Source organism: Dermacentor andersoni, chromosome 2, assembly GCF_023375885.2.
Source record: "Dermacentor andersoni chromosome 2, qqDerAnde1_hic_scaffold, whole genome shotgun sequence".
NCBI classification, from domain to species: Eukaryota; Metazoa; Arthropoda; class Arachnida; order Ixodida; family Ixodidae; genus Dermacentor; species Dermacentor andersoni.
This window is the reverse complement of record NC_092815.1, coordinates 94437671-94458880: the sequence shown is the minus strand read 5'-3', so window position 1 is coordinate 94458880 and position 21210 is coordinate 94437671. Positions and strand designations below refer to the sequence as shown.

Sequence of the window (21210 nt, the reverse complement as noted above, 5' to 3'; positions counted from 1 at the left end):
CGCACAAAGCTGGCAAAAGCTCACTGAGACCAAATGCATCGAAGCCGTATATCTCATGCGCACGTACACGCACATCTGAGATGATGTATGCTATCTTAGCGCAAGTTGACCTACATTTCAAGCACAGTCTCTGTCAGAAGTTTAGGAGCCACTCAGTGAGAGGCATCAGCGAGGGCGTCCAGGCAGATACCATGAACGCGCTTGACGCTCCGAAGCCCATATAAATGAATAGCATTCATGTGGTTCATAAGGTATTTTAGCGTAGCCTTATACCATTATCGCTACGTGCATAAGGTTGAATCCAAACAGCAGAGCGGTAACGTTTTCGAGAGGAGGGCAACGGCGCCAATGTGCATCGGTGAAAAATGGCTGAAGTGCGAATGTTGCGTTTCCGCGGCGAGCAAAGGATGATTCCAAGTGTGGGTATGGCGGTTCAGCATGGAGGAACAATCTTGAAGAGCAGCAGGAAATAAAGGGTGGTTGTAAGTACAGCAAGTGTAACGCCGTGATAAAATACTCTAACATTCGCGGCTTCTTAGCAACAAATGTTCTATACAGCGGCTCGCGAAGTCTTTGTGTGCGGCATGTCCGGCTCTCCCAAGTTTACGCCCCCTGCCCTTCCTTAGCAGCCTCACTCTCCTAAACAATTACATAACGGGGCCTGTGTGGAGATACTTGCAACGTGTACAGCCTGGTAATCGAATTTAGTTCAAGGGACTATTCCAAAGCGGCTAAAGTGCACGGTCCAATGATAGGTCCGATGGCGAGCCTAGTGGCATCGGAACTCTTGACAAAAGTTACATCCTGGAAGGAATGACACGAAAGAAAATTACACATAACGCTAGACGACACGAAAGCTGCCTCTAAAGCTCTATTTTCTGAAGGTCGTCAGAGAATAAATTCATTGGCAGCAGTGGCCTAGTCAGGAATTCCTTTCGGATTTGATCGCTTTTTACTGGGGGGGGGGGGGGGGGGGGGGAAGAGGGGGTGTTGTCGCACGTCATTTTATGCCAGGTATTCTGGTACACATAAGCAGGGACAACATGGCCACAATTAGTACATGGCCGGGGTAGTTGGAGAAATATGGGAGAGGCCTTTGCCCTGCAGTGGGCGTAACTAGGCTGATGATGATGATGATGAAATATCGGCAGAGGGGGTGAGCAGAAAGGGCGGACCCGGGGCACGCTCCTGGTCTACCTCCTCCCCCTCCCCCATCTGGCTACACCCCTGGTTAGTGGCGCCGGTCCTGTAGTTCTGTGACCTAATCTTCAGTGTCTCCTTTTGCGTCTTCTCTCTCCCTTCTTTCTCTTCCCCTTCTCCCTTCCCCCAGCGTAGGGTAGCCAACCGGACCCTTGACTGGCTAACATCCCTCCCTGCCTTCCTATATTCCTCTCTCTCTCTCTTTTTTTTTTTTTTGGGGGGGGGGGGTCATTTCTTCCACGATGAGCCCGTACCAACGGGGCCCGATTCGCCCTCATAAATGTCGTGCTCGCAGCGTCACCGACCCTCGGAAGGACTGCAGGTGTCCGAGGAAGAGGTCCTGGAAGTCTCCCAGGCCACCGGCGAACAGTCCCCACTTGATGTCCAGCTGGATGAACCGCGGCGGCAGCTGGGCGCGTGCCTCGTGCACGCCGTCCAGGAGGAGCAGCGCCAGCGCGCCCCTCCGGCGCAGCTGCAGCGAGTGCCAGGCGCCGTCGTCGAGCCGCACGCCCGCGGGGCTCTCGAGCAGCGCCGGCTCCCCGGCGCCCAGCTCGAGCCGCAGCCGCAGCCGACCCCCGGTCAGCTGGAGCAGGCAGTAGTCGTCGGGCCCAGCAGCGAGCAGCAGCAGCCCGTCGGGCCGCGCAGTGCGGAAGCGCAGGCTCAGGTCGGTGCTCTCGCGAGCATCCTCCAGCTCTAGCGACACGAAGCCGTCGCCCAGAAACGATGCCTCTGCGTGGATAAGCAACGACACGTTCATTGACCGATTGATTGTGTTTAACTTCCTAGAACAACAATGGGCCGAATTCACAAAGTTTTTCTTTTTGTTCGTAAGTGATGGCTGCCATTGGCACGGCCACTCGATCAAAACGCACGCCTGTGCGTTTAGATCGGTTTGATATGACCAACATCCTGATTGGCTGGAATCTGCTCTTACGGACAGATTTATCGTAAGAAATTTTCGGTGAATACAAGCCAATATACATTGGTGGGCTCAGGGCTGTATACCGCAGCCACCCGTTCTCTTTCAACGAGCGTTGGAACCGAATGCCACTGAAATCTGTGTCCCTAATTGGCTTCTTTTTGCAAGCTCTCGGAAGGAAGGTATTCGGTTTCACAGATATAAATGTTTTTTTTTATTTCAGTAGGCCTTGAAGGTGAGCCTCTGACTACGACATTATCTTGGCCACTTGTTCTTTACCGTGAAGCCTATTATAGCATGAGCGAACACGTGCACCCCCCCTATATATATATATATATATATATATATATATATATACATATACGCGCTCGGAATAAATATTACTAGTCAAGATACTAATTGCAATCGGGCACACCATGTGTCTTAGTCATCTGCACTAAGCGGACTATAGCAGTACATTATCTGGTTGTGCGCAATACAGTGCGATACTACGCCACACAGTGTAGAATGGACACTTGCCTACAATGGGTGCCCTATACGTATGCATACTATACCCAATGAATACTATGTGCACAAAGTATACTAATAAAAGTGTTGCTTAATGATACACTTGATTCATAGCTCAAGCTACAAATTACAAAATAATCCAAATCTCAAGCTACAAAAGCTTCCCGCTCTGAGGTGACTGTGGTGCCGCCTCTGGCTCGGGGTGGCATTTACAAAGGCCTACTAGTTCAGCATCGGAATGGGGGATACGCCCATGTGCAACTTTTGTGGACTACAAAAAACGATTGAACACATCTTATGTCTCTGATCCCGGTACGACGTCGAGCGTGAACCTCTCTGGACAGCATTGGACCGGTTCGACTCTAGACCATTTTCGGAAATCCTTGGACCATATCCGTACGCATTTATGGCACAGAAAGCCACGAAAGCGCTATTGCAGTACCTCCACTCGACAAGTCTTGGAGGCCGTTTGTAGACTCGGTGCGTACATTGATATGCATGCGAAACTGCGCGCTCTCTCTCTTCTCATCTCTATATCCCCTTCCCCCCGTTCAGGGTGGCAAGCCGTACGTGCGTCTGGTTAACGGGCTTGCCTTAGCGCTCTTCCATTTCGCTTTCTCTCTCTCCCTCTCTCCCTCATCCTTCTCTCTCTATCTCTCTCTCACTCTAATACACGAATACGGCATGCGCCAACTACAGAACACCCACAGCATATGAGCAGACAGAATACCGAGAGCAGGCCATCGATCTCGTATATATGTACTTTCCGTCGCCAACGTCACAATAATTGTAAGAGTAACGCGCGAAGTACAGATATCAGCCGATGCACTGCTATTTTAAAACGGCTGGCTTTCTCGCTTGCCACACGTACGCAAATAGGGTGGGGGTTGGGGGGGGGGGGGGTCGGCTTTTTTCCTACAAATGGTGCGTGAAGTGACGGTTATGTCTTCCGGAAAGCATAACGCGATATTGCGCCATAGGGTTCGCCGTAATAACAATCCAAAACGTAAACGGGAAAGGGATATATTACTTCTTGGGCCGAGAGGCTGGCTTCGAAGGCGAGGTTGGGGAGTGGTGAGGGCGTGGAAGGAGGATTAGGAAAGCATTACAAATCGTAATCCTAGGGATTACCTCGGCAGCGAAGAATGACTCTGAATTTTTATGCAAATCGAGCGTAAGGTCGACACTCTCTTCGCCCTCCTTTTGTAACCCGAGGATCGTGAAAACAGACGTCCGCAGTCACGTGTACGCGTTGCGCTCAGACGCATGAACGCGATTTGCAAGAGACGAGCGAGGTTAGCTCTTAAGCCCTAAAACTTTTAGCACGTCACCTCTGCTCTTAATCTTGTTGTTAACCGCTCATTAGTCTCGTATACAGTTCACATTGTCTCGAAATGTGGTGCTTTCATTCGTAGTCTCTTTTTTTCTTTCTAGAGACGCAATTCACAGTATTCCTATTATATATATATATATATATACATATATATATATATATATATATATATATATTGCTGAATAAGACACTTACACGAAAGGGAGCGGGTTCCTTTAGGTAACCATTAGCGTGAAACATTATTTCACTATTCGCGTGAAAGTTTCGCTCTTTCACCGAGAGTACATGTGATACTTCCGGCCCGGTAGACAAAGTATGTTATACGTTCCATTGTAGTTATCTAGAAATCGCGGTAATTGTAAACAAACAACAGAGTTCAGGAGCGGCAATCGTGTATATAGGGTATATGCATCCGTGTTTTGCAGGAACTATGAGATGTATGCAAAAACTAATGAGAGTATCTCCAAGCGATGGAAAACAACATTACTTTCGTTCTGTCTAGCTACGCGGCACTTGCGTATATATTAGTCTCGGTGCAGGGCAGTTGGGAAACCCTGTATCTACGAGTATTACGGCCACGAGTGCGAGCAACGAGGAGTGTATGTCTAGCCTTCGCAGTGTACGTTGCCTGTAATGTGTAAAACGAAGTATGAAATTTGTTATTTGTTAACACGTTTCTTTTACATAATCCTAAATCTTCACTATGTTTATGCGATGAGACTTGCAATTGCAAGCTGGTTTAAAGTATACTTCCAGTATACTTTAAACCACGGGCCCTGACACCGGTAACCACCTTCTCATTCAATACCTGCGGCGGGAATGTGCACGAAAGCGTAAAAAATCCGAGGGCAATTCGGTTATGCACAGTAATCAAGTGGGCTCGGAAAGTAAGTACAAAGTCATTTTATTGTCCTTTCAGTGTCTGCATTTCAATTTCTTATTATTATTTTTATTTGCTGCTTATAAGCCTACCTTTTTGAACAGCCGCAAAGAATTTGCGGAATTTACTGCACTCACCGCGACCTGGCTACAGATAGGCACTATATATGGAATCAGAGATCAATAAATTCTTTCACGTTGCTGTGGTTCGGCGGAACGCCTCCAGCGAGAATTATTACTGGAACGCTATTTCACCGAAATATGCCCAGTAGACTGGCTCCTGCAACATGGAATGTCCCCAGCCTCCATCGAGATCTCTCAGTGTTGCCGGTACGAACAGACTGGCATTGTCAACTTCGTGGCTCGGGAAGCGAGCAAGAGTAGCGACACGTAGTCCCAAACGTCGATCGGTGCAGTGCGACTGAATGCATAGTAGAGCTGAATTTAGCTGCTTATCGACCGACTGGAGACGCGGCAACGTCTTGCTTAATACTGCACGACGCCTCGATTACCGAACTGATTGCTATCGATGTTACCCAAAATCTCCGGCGCGAAACAGTGTCGATATATCGTCTCGAAGTGGTTAAAAGCGCCGCCTCCCAAGCAGAAAGCTTCGAATCGTATACGGGTGCCAGAATATGTTCTCTCTTTCCGTCTTCTTCCTGTCTTACGTTTGCTGGAATATCAACATATACGAACTGTTATTAACGTAACAGTTATTAACTGTTATTAACGTAACATTAAACTTGTACCCATGTGCATCGTTCTAAAGTTGTTCCACGCTCCAGGTGCTGCTTTCTCCCAAATATTTATTGTCATCATATTCGGGAGCGTTTCCCATTTCGCTAACATTGTGCGCACAGGGCCTGTGGGCCAGGAAAGTTGTTCCTGTCTGTGGTGCTTGTGAATGGCAACCGCCCTTTTATTGAATCTCACGGAACAATCAAGTGTTATCAAGGGCTCAAAATTATTTCTACAGTAATAATCATTGCTTCTTCAATAAAATAAAATCGATATTGACACTAAAGGAACACTCCAAGTAGTTAACTCAATTTTTTTACACAATTCAGCGCTTTTTTCAGTGCAAATATGTGTGTACAATATTGTCGCAGCACTGCGCGACTGAGGCAGAGAAAGAAGAAGTAGTGTGTGCGCGCGTGATCTCGGGGTACTCTGCGCCGACTGGGCCTAGCCTGTAGCTTCCATCTCGGATCTCGTTTCACCCTGTAAATAAACATCATTCGTAACATCTTTGGTGGAGGTGCTGGGTAAATCTTGGACGATCCTGGACGACCCAGCTCTACCAACTGTCCGACGGAGTAGGCGCTTGGCCGGTTTAGGACCACAAGTAGCGGACATGGCCGATTCCGGAGAAGGCAGCGATGACCGCACCTGTGGCGGCCCAGACAGCAATCGCGCAGGTCAGGCTGGCTACTGGACACCGCTGCGAGAGCCACCCACCTTTTCGGGGAAGGCGAAGGAAGACGTCGACGACTGGCTTAAACACTACAACAGAGTGAGTCGCCACAACCACTGGAGCACTAAGAAGCAGCTCGATAACGTGTTTTTTTTTTTTTTTTTTCTCGCTGGAACCGCGCTCCTCTGGTTTGAAAACCACGAGAGCGTTCTGACAAGCTGGGACAATTTTGTCGAAGAATTCACCAAGTGCTTCAGTGACCCGATCTTTAAGAAAAAGAAGGCTGAGCAGACACTTTCCCGACGAGCTCAATTACCTGGCGAAACGTGTACAACGTACATAGAGGCTGTTCTGAAATTATGCGGAATCGTCAGCGCTACCATGACAGACGAAGACAAAGTAGGACATCTGCTTAAAGGAATCGCTGAAGATGTTTATAATTTTCTTATAACGAAGGAAGTTCTTAGTACTCCGTCTGATCTGAGGAAACACTGCCGGGCGTTTGAAGCGCTGAAAATGAGAAGGATTGGGCCAAAGTTTGGACGCTTGGACAACGTTACTACTATTGCAAGTGTGTCCCTCCCAACCCACGACGACATCTCCTCGGTGATTCGGCAAGTGGTTAAAGAAGAGCTTGAACGCCTTAAGGTTGTTGACGACGCTTATGTGTGCCATCAGTGTGAATTTGATCATCGCTCTCGTGTGCCACCGGCCACCTGGGCACCTCAGAGTTACCGAGAACCTCGCAGTACCTATGCTGATCGTACGGAGAGCAGCAACTTGCCACTGCAACCGACAAGTCTGGGACGCCGACAAGATGCACCACAACGATTTGTTCCGCGGGCTCTTGCCTCCTACAACCAGCCTGAGAGTACGTTTCCACCCATAACACCCATGTCACCGGTGTCACCCGCGACAAGCCGCGACTCCCGCATTTGCTACAGCTGCGGTGTGCCTGGACACATTGCTAGGTATTGCCACCGCCGCCAGCAGCGTGCTCCACGGTTTAATTCCTACACACCCCGCGTGCCCGCTGACGAGCCCTGGCCGTATCCCAGTTCCTTCCAGCGGCTGCAGCAGGGACGCGCGAACCTATATCTGTTTGTTTTAGTTTGCCCGCAAAAGAAATATTACACTGTCCATAAACTGTACTGTCTTTAGTCATGGAGCCCGCAATGCCAATGAGTCAAAGTGCTGCGCGAGCTGTACGAGGGACTTCAGACCTCTGTCAGGAATTTTTCACATTTAGTTCTAGCCATCTTATATTTGATCGAGAAAGGAATGAAAATTGCACTGGGTTCACAAACGTTCAACAGTCATTGCGACCATTGTAACCTGGCATAAAGCGTCAGATAAACCAAATACGCCCCCCCCCCCCCCCAAAAAAAAAAGGAAGGAATCACATGATCATGACTATTCTGGCGAAACGAAATAAGTTACTCCCTGAAATATATACATAACTTCTTCTTAAACTGTGCAAAACATCAAAAGAATTGCGCCTGCTGCTCGGGATACTAACCAATATATTTAAATTGTGTTCGTCATGAAACGACCGCCATGCAGATATGCATGCTTAACAGCGTGCGTATCCTGGCTGAATATGCATTCTGCACGTCTCTGACACACAAACCAGCAAGGAATTCGACATTTTCAGGTGCCCACAGTTTAGGTACAGGGACGCGCAAGCATGCACAAATATTCCGAGCTACGTACTCGATCTGGAACATTACCCGCCATGGTTGCTCAGTAGCTATGGTGTTGGGCTGCTGAGCACGAGGTCGCGGGATCGAATCCCGGCCACGGCGGCCGCATTCCGATGGGGGCGAAATGCGAAAACACCCGTGTGCTTAGATTTAGGTGCACGTTAAAGAACCCCAGGTGGTCGAAGTTTCCGGAGTCCTCTACTACGGCGTGCCTCATAATGTGATTTTGGCACGTAAAACCTCGTAATTTAATTAATTTTTTAATCTGGAACATTAAAAATATTAACCATGTTCGGGTCGTTACAGTGTTCGGTATCTTGGTAACCCAAAGCTTATGAACTAAAGGTAATTAGCAAATTTAAGTAACATTTTCAATATACGATCGCAATTTTTGGTGATCTCGGGCACAATTCACACAGCTTTTTGTTCATATCTTTGCCCTTGGTCTGCCGCCTTCGCTAATGATGTGCCCAGCATCATGGTAGGCTGGAATTCGCTCTTGCGGACACTATCTATAGAGTAAGGGCTCTTTGTGAATATGAGTCCTCATTTCGAGCTTGGCTGGATAACAAAAGGACAAAAAACTAGAATATTCAAGCTATACTAGCTTTAATGTTACAATCCATATATATAAGAAAGACCACGTTTAGCGGTGTCATAAGCACTCGGTCCAAGTGTTTCCCATGAATGTTTGTTTCTTCACTTTTTATTTGTTCTTATACTTATTTAATCTCGTGTTACAGTCTCTCTTGTTATCGTGTGACGTTAAAGTATATGTTCAGTACGTATCGGCTAATCACTGATTGAAGCGCACGTATGGTGGCATGTCTTTTGTAAGGTAAAAGCCTGGACCGGTTGATGCATGCAGCATAGTTAAGATTTTGAAAGGCCAGCGCTTAGACAAAGCACAGAGAAAAGAAGGGCACAAACATTGTGCTGACTAGCGAGCGTATAAAGTTGAATAATTCCTAGGTTCGACGGAAGCCCATGTGGTCGAGACGAAATATTTTAAAAAGGTAAAGAAACAACGGTTACTTCGAACACGATGAAGCCAAGGTTCCTAATGAAAAGAAAGTCATCTGGTTTAAAATCTTCGATTTTATTGTGATCAACGTAGCATAAATTTTTTTTTTTTTGCCCTTTAAGCGTGTCAGCTTATTGCCTCTTCCCTTCAGATTTAATATAGTTGCAAAAAAAAATAGAAATGGGAGCAATAGGGGGGAGCGAGATATAACTTTGTTGCCTTTATTCGTGTTTTTTTTGCGGCTGTAAAAAATGCTAAAGCAAAAAAAAGGGAAAGAATGAACTCGTAAAGTTGCTAGTCAGCGCAATGTGTGTGTTCCTCTTCTCCTTTTTTTTTCTTGGTGCTTCGTACTTTTCATATTATTCTATTCTCTACTACACCGTGAATTGGCTAACAAATTTGTGTGGTCTGATCACGGACAGTAACAGCTTAAAAGAAAATTGATACATTGGTGTCTGTAGCCGTCTACGGCCCGCAGACTACTGCACAGTACTTTAGAGACACGGCGTTTAGATATAAACGAGACGTGACAGCACTGGAAAGTCGTGCTGTTTCGGACTGGGCGCGTCGGACCTTCGCCGCGACGTTGCAAGCGTTAATCAAATTCCCTCAGCGGTATCCTTGCGTCGTGTAGATATTTTTTTTTTTTTGTCTCGTTACATCGAATTATTTCCCTCTATTTTTTTTTATTATAGCTGAATCAACACACGTGTTGCTGGCAAGGGCTGAGCGCTGTTAATGTGTTTTCACTAAGGAAATCGATTCGGCAAAGCTGAAGGCTCTGTGTTCGTCGGGCGCATGCGTTATCAATGTTGCGCTGTGTCGCGTGGCATTTATATCTCGCAAATTGTCACCGGAAGTTTCCGTTCTTTCTCGTTATCGCTGATATCCGAGCTATTTTGTTCGCGTCGTGTCAGGGCGACGCTGTTGCGTTCGCCCTCCCACAGGAATTTCCTTTACGGAAATAATGCATGATATTCAATTGCGTATCCAAAGACATGCTGTAAGGGTGCACTCAAGGCCACTTGGGCGTGACTACAACGCCGTGCTCAGTTTCAAATAAATGTCCCATGATATCTGCGTTAGAAAAGGAAAGTTATCAATACACTGATGACAAGATCATTTAAACGGAATGAATTATTGGTTTTCCCCTTTTTTTTACGTGAGAAGGCAGTCATTTAGGGGGGAAATGTATTTTGCAAGTGGCAAATACGTAGGGTTTAAGATAATTCCCATACAAAGAAAAATGTAGTTTAGGTGCACCTGCTCATGATACGCTCTTGAAAACAGGAATGAGTGTAACTAGTCTCGGGAACATTAACAAAACCCCAATTTTCCTGGTACGCTTGGCTTTCGAGTTGCGGCCTGAGTTAACAGCGTAGAAAGACTGAGCCCTCGCGATGCGAATACGAAGGTGAAACTCCCCAGATAACTTGTTTTCTCTATGGACCTTAGCAAAGACGACAAGCGCACGCCACCTGTGCATCAAGCACTAAGAGAGAGAGAGAGAGAGAGAGAGAGCGGAAAGGCATAGAGCTTAACCAGATGCGACTTTCTGGTTAGCTATCCTGCACTGGTTAACAGGAAAGGCGTTGCTATTTTTTTTTTTATTATTTCATCAGCGTCCTCGCGATGCGGGAATCTTTTCCAAGCGGTGTGATTTTCACGGAACGCAAGGAATGGAACTCTCAGGGCACTCTAGGGTGCAAAAATTAACGTCCTGCCAAGAACACGGGCAGCCTGACCCAGTTTAGGGTAACTGCGTTCAACAGCTAACCGCAGCCGCAGCAATTACCCGGTAGACTGAGCCACGGTAACCGCAAGTGCAACTTGTCGACATCGGCTTGTAGTCATGAGAGGAGAAAATGGCGGCCACCATGGAGGAGCTTAAACCTAGCTGTGGGCGGCACGAAATGTCTTTAAACAGTTATGTCCGTGTGTCCGGTCTGCCACATAGACAGCAATATTAAATTGGAAAGACAGATTGCACAACACCTAAAGACATGTGTTGCCTCCCAGCCGCACCTACAGTGGGAGCGGAAGACCAAAGCCTGCAAGCAACCTTGAATGGTCACGCGTTGAATCAGTCAGTGCTATCACCGTCGCAACGAGCATTTTGACAACATTTGACAGGCACCACAGCTCACTGCTATATGTCAAGATGTGCTGATATCGTGTTAGCTTTCGAAAACGACAAACGAAATGCGGGACGGATATGAAATTTAGTAAGAAAAGCCATAACGTTTGTCGATGTAGGTGTTGATGTAGCCATTAATATTCTGGCCTTTAGTAACTGCGAAGCTTATTAGTTACGACGTACCGTACCGTTGAAACGAACTGGCGATACTTGTCATCGGTCACCGCCATTTACGAGCCGCGGTAACGAAGCCCGTGGAAACATAGCCAAGTGAGGTGATTTTATGTTTCGTTTGTAACATGGCAGCTAGAGCGTTTCCGCAAGTCATATATAATGTATTGTTCTCCAAGCAATTTGAAAAATGCGCGTTTAAAAGAGTCGTCATAAGCATTCTCCGGCGAAACTTATTATCCGGTAATGAACATTACAGTCAGTTGCGCATAATGGTTAGGCTTTTCCTAAGGCAATGGTAGTTTACAGCGAAGCAAACATTATTCTTTCCAGCTATTGTTTTTGTTGTCCCAGAGGGCTTCGCCTATTTTACCGGTTTGACAAATATGAGCGCGCCTGCCAAACGTAGCGCCTAACTTTGATCGAGAGCTTTACTTCGACTTTTGCTTTCGTAGCGGCGTCAACGGGCGCGCACGTTGCCGTCGACAACGCCCGCGCGCTTGTGGAAACAACGCGTCGGCGACGCCGCAAAAGCGCAAGCGCACGTGCGCACACACGACGCGACCCGAACGTAGTTTGCCGCACCCTCGCCGCCACTGTTCTTTTCGAACATTCACGCACAAGCGCCACTGACGCCGAGCCGTGTCCTACACACAAAAGAAGGCCCTCTTGCTCTCCAGCTGTCCGCGCGACGCCGCAAGCCCACAACTGCCGCAGAGTAGTAGACTGATTGCCAGGTAAAAAAGCTGGTTCCCGGTCGTCGAAACAAGGCAGGAAACGGCTGCTGGTGCTCCCACTGGTCCTCTCTCGCTCCCTCTCGCACTTTCTCGTGCTCCGCGGAGGCGCCTCCGGGTGACGCCGTCTTCGACGGAGAACCCTCGGCCCGCTCGCTTCTTGCTCGCGCGCCGCCGCTCGTCTATTTCCAGCAGCCACGGGGCCCGCGCGCCCCTCTCAGCCACAGCTGTCGCAAATCTTCGCAGCGTCCCCCCGCCGCAGCCGCCGCGCGCACGGCGCGTGGCGACTCGCACGCACCGCTGCATGTCGTTCAGCGCACCACGTGCCCACGGAAAACCTCGCCTGCTTCTTCTTGGGCTTCGCCGTGACTCCCTTCTTTCTTCTCCAACGACCCCCTCCCCCACACCGCACCCTCTCAAACGTAACCCGTCGCAGAAACACCTCGGATACAACCCCCCCCTCCCCCCCCGAGCAGCACTTGGTTGACGCACGCCCAATGCCCTTTCCTTTCTTCTTGCCTCCCCTCCCCCTCGATTCTTGTGCGCTTTCGAAGCCACCACGGATCCGGCGTCTCGAGTCCTGCGTCTTTTGCTCTGCGTGGAACGTCGCGGACGCTCTGCAGCGCAGGGCGCCTTTCTTGTTTTTTTTTTTTTTTTTGCTCTCGCCGTTTTCGGAAATCGAGGCCGATGCTTTTCTTTTGAAATGACCCGCCCTTGCGCTGCTCTTTCCCTTATCGTTTCGATCATGTTGCTTTTGTTCTCTTCTATCTCTCCCTCTCTCTCCCTTTCACACTCTCGCTATTCTCTTTCTTCTTCTTCTTTTTAAATATTCTAAAAAGAGAATATCGATTGCGAGCCGTTCGAGGCTTCCGTTGCGCGAGACTCCTTGAAGTCGTTAGCTTGTATCAACACCCGAGCTCTTGGTGATTTGAGACTTACGGTTAAGTGGAGCTTGCTCAGCAGCACACGCCCATAAGCAAGTGACTTGCCGCTGCTGTCCAACCATTTACCGCTTCTTTTGCCGTAGTATTATTTTATTGTTATTCTTTGTTTGCTCCTTTAAAGGCATATCTCGCGGCTGAATAATTTCTCTCCTGAACACAGCGTTCAAGTATTTTCTTTGTTCGCTAGTTTTTTTTCGTGACATCTCCTGCACGGTCCTAATATTATTGTTATAGGTACCTTTACGAGCAATACGTGATGACGAATACAGAGATGGCCGATACCAGAGCACCTTACGTGTCAAACTAGGCGGCGCAGAGCCTGTAGCTTCGCGCTTAACAGCAAAAGTATAGAGACGAACAAACACTTGTCTGTTTTCTTCCTGTTGCATACTCTTTGACGCTGTTAAGCGTCAGCCGATACATTTCTTGATACTGCTTGTACCATGTGTGAAAATTCTACCCAAGACACGTATAGCTAGGTCTCTCGCTGCGTTTTTAAAGCTGTCGTTTTCGCTGCCGCAGACGAACGATTACATCGTATAGCGCATATGCAAGTGGTGCGTCGTGTGGAACGTGACGCGAAGTTTTTCGCTCACCTGGTTGGCGGCGGCTACATGGCCGACCGACTTCCGTTTTACTGTCACTGCGTGCGTGTCGTACGTCCGAAGCCGAGAAATTTTCTCAACGTTCGTCAATTCTTTTCTTTGTGATCCAACAATACGGGAAGTAGTGGCAAAATTGCTTCCGGTGGCGACTTTTGCCTTGTTTGAAACACGGTTCGAGCTTCGGAAATAGTGTAGCTGAAGTATTGACGAAGCTGAACAATCTATGGAGTTAAGTGCTTGCCATAAATGTGTTTTACTGATAAGCAAGAAATACAATTTTTTGTATCGTTGTTCCTATTTCGATAATTCCCGTCAGAAGTAGCCAGCCCTGCTTTGGGGCTCGCCTATTCAACATGTATTAAAGTCTTCTTACCTCTCTGTCTACACGCATGCGCTAAACCAGCATCACCGATTTCATTTCCTGTGTCTAGCGTGTCCACTTTGCCATCGTCCATAACATATTTGGCATGACTTCTTTCTTCTTCGACATCTCGAGTCAGCTAGACGGATCGAGTGAGCCAACTGACTCGATCCAACGACGAGGTCGTGGGTTCTGCCCCGGCGCACAACCAGTGCCTATAGAGCATGCTATCTTCTGAATGGCGGCGAACGGTGGCTGGAGAGACTTTGCGAGAGTGAAGCTTCACTGAGACGATTCTGGTCATAACGCCACCTGTTAGGATCTCGGTCATCAAACATTTGCAAAACTTCTCGCGTGATTTGTTAGAGCCAGTGCTGTTTCGATTCCGCGCCTGCTTACCAAAGCATGTTGGGACTCTTTGTGTCACTCGCAATGTGCAATGTGCGTCACTCGCAACGTGCGGTGACTGCGTGCAATCCAGCAGCACTTCGTGCAGTGCTCTCTTTCCAGGCTGCTCTGTGTTTTGATGCCTTGGTGGAAAAAAAAAAGGACTCACGTTGCTTCTACCAAGTGTCTCTGTACTTTTAGCCCCCGTAATGGCATGAGTTACACGGTGTACCTCGTTCGCGCCTAACGATCGTTTCGGAAAGCGCCGAGAGTCGCCGCCACATCTCCACTCCACCATGGTGTACCTGCGCGACCGTTCTCTTCGACCCTAATCATCTGCGTTACGGGCATTTCGCGCCAGTGTTACTCTCCCGTTTCTCTGCTGCGGATCTGTAGGCTTGTCCTTCCTTGATCGTTCGCTCTTACGAGCAACAGCTCTGGTCGTGGTGTTCCCATAAGAGACGCGCCAGAGGTAGTCTATACCTGCAGCGTCCGTTAGGTGCATTGATGTACCGGAGGCCGGTCACAGGGACGAGTGGGTAGGCTGGTCTCGGTGGTTTTGTTGCCCGCCACGAACGCACTCGTTGCAGGAAATAGCTTTACCCGGTTGTTACCATTCAAACAAGACATTGTTGAAAACCACCTCATCGAGCAAACTGCACAGCGTATGCTCTCTGTTTGCAGGCACTAAAGTGACGCTGTGGCTACGAGCACTAACATGTTTGTTTACTTCTACAGGCGAATAAATCAGTGGGCGAAGGACTTGAATGCTCTGGCTGGGAAATGTGACGGCGAAATGCAGCTGAGACGCTCGACGATTGAGTGTACGAGAGGCACGCAGCACACTGCGAGGTACGAGAAAAAATAACGCACGCGGAGGGTGCCTGTTTGCAACCAGGAAACACTTGTTACTTGCGTACGCATGAGCGCCGCCGTGGCAGCACAGGCGAACGTTATGCTGCTTTCTCTGCGTGTGGAGCAAGTCGCGGTTATTTCAGGCAAAGGTTAAAATAAAAGGAAAGCTTGTTTGCATTAATATTTATGCGTAAACGTCACGCAGACGTTCAAGAAAGTACAGTTGTGGCAGTTGACTTGTGGAGTCCACTCTTTTTTGAAAAATTCCGGCAACATGAGATATGCATAGCACACTCACCGTAACTCGAACCAACAGTTTCTTTTTAACCACCGAACGATGCAAGGCTCGACAAGTGAGCAACTAGTCGCACTAACTACGAGTCAAGAGCCCTGCTGAGGATCACGAATAGCCCGCCGCAGCAATAAGAAAAGGCGAGAAACGAATAACGACAGAAGCAGCAATAAAAAAAAAAGAGAAGGGTGAGATTCTAACAAAGCTTTAGTGACAGTCCAAAGAAAAGAAAACGAAACAAAACTGAGAGGCGTGGGTAATCACCGCGTAGCGACCTTCCCCTCGCACACGCTGAGCGTACGCAACCGGCCACGAATAATCAGAACAGAAAAAATGAAGCAAAAAAAAAGAGAAACGGAAGAAGAGAATGACACCAAATGAGGAGGTTGGAGAGGGAGGGGGACAGGCCACGTCCATCGCTTGGAAGAACACAAGACGGCTTCTTTCAGGGGCGACCCTTCTCGATTTAGTCCTCAGACCCGGCCTCGTCCTCTTCCTCCACCGTTGACACTTTCCGCCGCGCAGCGTCGGCCCCCGCGCGCGCCCTTTTATCTCTGCCCCTGTGCCCGCGCGACTCAACCCCCTTCGCTCTGTCCCGTTATGCTGGCCTTTTTTTTTTGTATCCTTTTAATTTCATTATTCGCGGCGCGCTACGCTTTATATCGTCGTCGAAAGAACTGCGATCGCTTCTATTTATAAGGAAGCGCGGCGGCGGTCGAATAAGAGCGCGAGGAGGATACACGGCACCCGGTGTCACTGGCTTCGCATGTCTCCAGAAAAGGCACAAAATGGATAGAGTGCATAGAGGCGTCGTTACCTCCGGGCCGCCGCCGCCACGTCTCTGTTGAAAGAGGCCGAAACAGCAGCGCCTCGTACAAATTCATTTAGGCAGTCTAAAGAATGCCCGGAGGCGCTTTACAATCGAGCCAATGGAATGTCTGTGAAAAAACTCTGGACCACCGTGCGCAAAAGAAAGTGGAGCTCCTGAGGACCGCTGTCTAAATGGACAGTGTGAATACTTTCTCCGCAAAAGGACAACTCCATAAGAAGAAGAAAAAAAATTATGCAAGATCCAACTCGCATTTTGGAATCTATGTGTAGCGAAACTTTCGTGAAGCGGCTAATGAAATGCTTTATACATTTGCCCTTTTCGTATTCCTGCGTCTCTGGCTTAAAAAAAAACTGGCGCGCGAGTATGTGCGCTCTCGCGACCATGCCAGGTCACGTGACAACTCTTGTATTGCCACACTTCTTTATTTCGTCGAAATTGTTTTATACGTGCCACCCGCTTCTAAGCCAATCTCACGTTGCTTGTAGGCGCCACAGTATGGGAATCATCATCATCATCCACACGCGGTGATCATCTTCAAAGAGGTAGTTTGCCTTGGCACGATAAAATTATACGCGCGATTGCGGCCTAATGTCCGAAAAATAAAATGCGTCACGACAAAGAAACAAAGAATAAAAGGGTGTTCTGCAGCCTGAGGTTGGCTGTGAAGTCTGCGATTTGTGTTCCAGGGCACATACAGTCCCTCTTTCACGAAGACGCGTTTTTTACTGGCAATGTAGAAGAGTGCAGCTGAAATTTTATCTTTCTTTCTTGCTGCTGGCGGTATGCAAATTCTACGTACATCTTGACCAAATAGATATAAATTCGGCTAATTGTAAATCATTACAGGGAGAAGGTTATGAACAAGTGAAACATTCAGGGACGTTCGATCCACGTTATACAGATATTCTAGAGTGAATCTGGCTACAGAAAGTAAAACAGTGTCGAAAATGTCTTTCTCAATAGTCTCATAATGGCAATTCTCTTGCAACGGCTTTCGTGACAAAAACGAAAGGAAGGTGTGAAGCAAGACATTTTGCGGCCAACCACGAAAAAAAGAACTTCCTATCACGTCTTACGGTATCCTGTTCTCCCGCTCAAAAAAAAAAGAAAAGAAAAGAAAGACAATAATAAACCATGAGATTTGCTTATGTTGTTACTGGGACTTTGTTCACTATGGAGGATCGGCATGATCGACAGACACGCAGAGCCACCTCGCTCGACACAAGATTGGTCTTTCGGGAAGAGGTCGAGACCTTCGATTCCGCTCCTCGTGTGGCTTTCGCTTCTGGACGCTCGTGAGTACGTTTGCCCCATTTTAGAACTTACATTGAACCGTGTAGCGTAGCGTATTTGTTCTTTCGCGTGTCTAAATGCGAAGTAAATAATGTTCGCTCGACATATCAGATGTTATTTCCAGGCACAAAAAAAGAAGAAAGAGCAATGGTGGCCTATAATGTGTCGAGCATCCGGCTGCTGTGCTGGGCGGGGGGGGGGGGGGGGGGGGAGGGGGGAGGTTCGATATCAGCATCGGGCAAGTAGTAGTAGTAGTAGTAGTAGTAGTAATAATAATAATAATAATAATAATAATAATAATAATAATAATAATAATAATAATAATAATAATAATAATAATAATAATAATAATAAATAAATAAATAAAACAACATTAAGTGTGAGCTAGTCGGCAGGACAGCAGAAGCACCTAGCTAGCAGCTGCGGTCACGAAAGGGTGGGAGAGTTCGCAAAGAAAGCTTCGCTTTGGAAAGTGTGAACTAAGTCTACAGAAAATCTCTAGCTTTCGGGAATCTATGGCTTTACGTGTGAGACCACTGCAATCTCTGTCGCGCGTATGCGTTGTGACGCGTTTTCTCGTTTACGTGCTCTTTTTTTTTTTTGTAACTTCAGCTACGTTTTTTTTCTTCTTCATTTCTGTTATTTTGCTTTTTTTATAGGAAGGAAAGCACCACACAAGACACGTAGATTGCTTTAAATGCTGTTATCCGCCGTTTCTTGACATCCTGCGCAACTGTTGCCTTGGCTCCTAATCGATTACGCAAGTTAATTGAAAGTTAGCTAATTCAATTTTAATAAATATTTATTTGTGCCGTACGAGAAGAGAACAGAAGTCATGACTAGAATAAAAAGAACAGCGGGCACCACTCGCGCAATCGTCTGTTATTATTATTATTATCATTGCTTTAATCCTTGTATTTGTTATTTTATAACAGTGCACGCAAACTATTATCAAAACTCGCAAAAATATTCATGTTGGCTCAATAAGCTTCACAATTACGAGAATCATTCGCGTGAAAAAGGCAGCAGCTTTTGAGAAAGTAGTCGCAGCGCATGATGTATCAGGTTCTCACCGAATTACAGGCACGCTATGCTGCGTGACATGGCACATCTGGAAAAGAAACAAACAAACAGACAGACAAACAAGCGTACATAATGCCACGGGTAGGTAGGGGTTCGAGGGTAAGAGTGGGTCGAGCCCAAAAGAACAAAGAAGATCGCGCACCTTCCCTGCTCGCGAGCCAAGCCGGACGGACGCGCTTTCCAAGAGCCAGCTGCTCTGTGGTTTATTAAAACCGCAAGAGTGCTTCCGAAGGCTCGTGACAATATAGACTGCTTGAGGAGGTCTGCTCGTTGCCAGAGTGTCGTGTCGGACAGGATGCAGGACTACGCGCGTTCGTTAAAGGAGTACGTGACGATTATCGCTGTTCAGAGGCGTCGTCTACAGAAAAGCACGCTTCGACCACAGCCGTGCGCCTTCGATTGAAAGAATGAACTGTGATACACTCCACGACTGATCCCTCAGGACTTAAATAAAGTTCTTCATACCATACCATACCATGACCAACATATAGTTATAGTTACCTTATATATATATAGTTATAGTTATATAGTTATAGTTACCTTTGCGTCACTACACGTTTCTATTTTGTTCATACATTACTGGCTATGTAAGTGGCTGAAACAATGACGCTGAGATGGGCGCGCGGAGGTGGCAAAAGAAGGTCGCGTTCAAAGCGACCAGGTACGAGGAATGCGAGGGATCTGCATATTTGCGGTCACTGTAGCAACGGCTCTGTTGACACGATTAAGGCGAGACGGGAGCAACGCTAACTACTTTGGCCGAGAGAAACAAAGTTGGAATGAGAAGAGGTGTACATACATTGTCAAGGCAGGATTAAATACTAAAGAAAAGCTTTAGGAGTAGTGGGTCCTTATAGGAGCAATTGGAAGGGACCAACAACATAAATTGCGACCCTCTTTAGAAATGTGATGAAGGAAGAATGGTAAGAAGTCTGAAAATAAAAGAAAAAAAGTTGATTTTTCGCAGATATAAAGCAGGCTGCCATTTGTCACTTCGAGATCTCTACGAAGAGCATTGAATAGTTTACGAATACGGATTGAGCGGCAGAGAAGCTTTAGCGGAGTGCATAGTTCAATACGATTTTCACTGTCTCTTCTGTGGGGTTAGCGGAGATTCAGACTCTCAGCACTAACAAACTTCCCATTGTTCATTATTAAATCACCTCCCTCGCTGTTTGAGCGTTCTCGTTTAACCAGTGTATAAAGCTCTGTAATTATCTAAACGCGAACCTGTTGGAGTCCATCCACACGTTGTTGATGAAAAATTCACAAAGCTTTACGTTCGTAAGTCGTCTTTGCCATTGGTCGGCCCCCTTCTTTAATAATAAGTCCAGCATCACGATTGGCTGGAATGTTTCGTTACGAACATTACTAGCGTAAGAGGTTTTTTTTAATACCGCGGGCCCTCGTTTTGTACGTTAGAAACCTATAAATATTTAAGGAATAGAAGATCTTAAACGTGTCCTTCCTAAGAACTGAATTTTTTTGCTAACGAGCAACGAGAAATATAGCAGTATTCTTATTTTTCTTTTTTTTTTACTGGCCCTATAGAAATCACGGAGTAGTCCCACCCTTATCGCATTCTCTAGCGAACGACAAGTAACAGAACAGCGGCTCGTTTCTGTGCCGGAGCCCGTCTTTCCCACCGGTACATTAAACATTTTCTTTTTTTTTTCGTGGTTGGCTCTTTGGCAAAGGCCATACATGCGTCCTCGTTATAAGACCTCACCAAATTGAAGAATGATTGGTTAGGCATTACGGAAAAAGTAAGCAAACGAGAACATTTCTACTCGTGCTTCCAATTTATCCGCTTTGTCCGCTGGGCATGTTTAATGAAGCACCGTCGACAGGCTTTTTGTAGATGTATATGCATCTCTTTCGCTTACGAATCACAGAATTAAAAAAAAAAGCCATTTAAAATAAGGAGAAAAACACGTTGGCGGCAGCGGGCTTCTTACAATATTTGAACGCAGTGTGTAATAACCAGCGTTTTTGTTCTACTTATTCCTCTTTTCTTCGTTATTATTACTTTATTTTGGATCGCAATTACGCGCTCAAAAATGAACGCAAGAATGACGCGCGCGGCGGCGTGAAATAAATTAAGGAAACTCATCAGGCATGTTGATTAGTGCTTTAGTAGCTTGGGCAGCCACTAGGCAGCTGCATTGCGCGCAGTCAGGATTAGGCAAGCCTCCTCGACACCGTCGCCAATAATAGAACTCAGTTGACTCGCACACTTTCCTTATAGTCTCAGTCGCTGACGCTCCCCACCGAGTCTGTTATTGCAAACGGTGGTGCTCATCGTTACGCGCTGTTTTAGACTGTCAAGCTGAATCGAGACTGATTCTACCGGGGTACTCCTAAAGCACTGATCACTTGACAGCCATATCGAGTCACGTGCATGTTTGGCCATTGCATTTGACCAGGCGTTGGTCGGCGCGCCATCTTTGCGCTGATGACCACGCCGTGAACCCCTGCCTGTTGAGACGGCGATTGACTCCACGATTTGAAAAAAAACTGACGCAGTAGTTGAG

At 47.2% G+C, this 21210-nt stretch overlaps 1 protein-coding gene across 1 annotated transcript in view; it reads right to left on the bottom strand.

Annotated features, from left to right (window-relative positions):
• LOC126541624 (chondroitin sulfate proteoglycan 4-like) overlaps positions 1–21210 on the bottom strand; it is a 192696-nt gene that overhangs the window by 76686 nt on the left and 94800 nt on the right. The window contains 1 exon segment of the mRNA XM_050188468.2: positions 1506–1929. Coding sequence (XP_050044425.1) covers positions 1506–1929 — 424 coding nt within the window.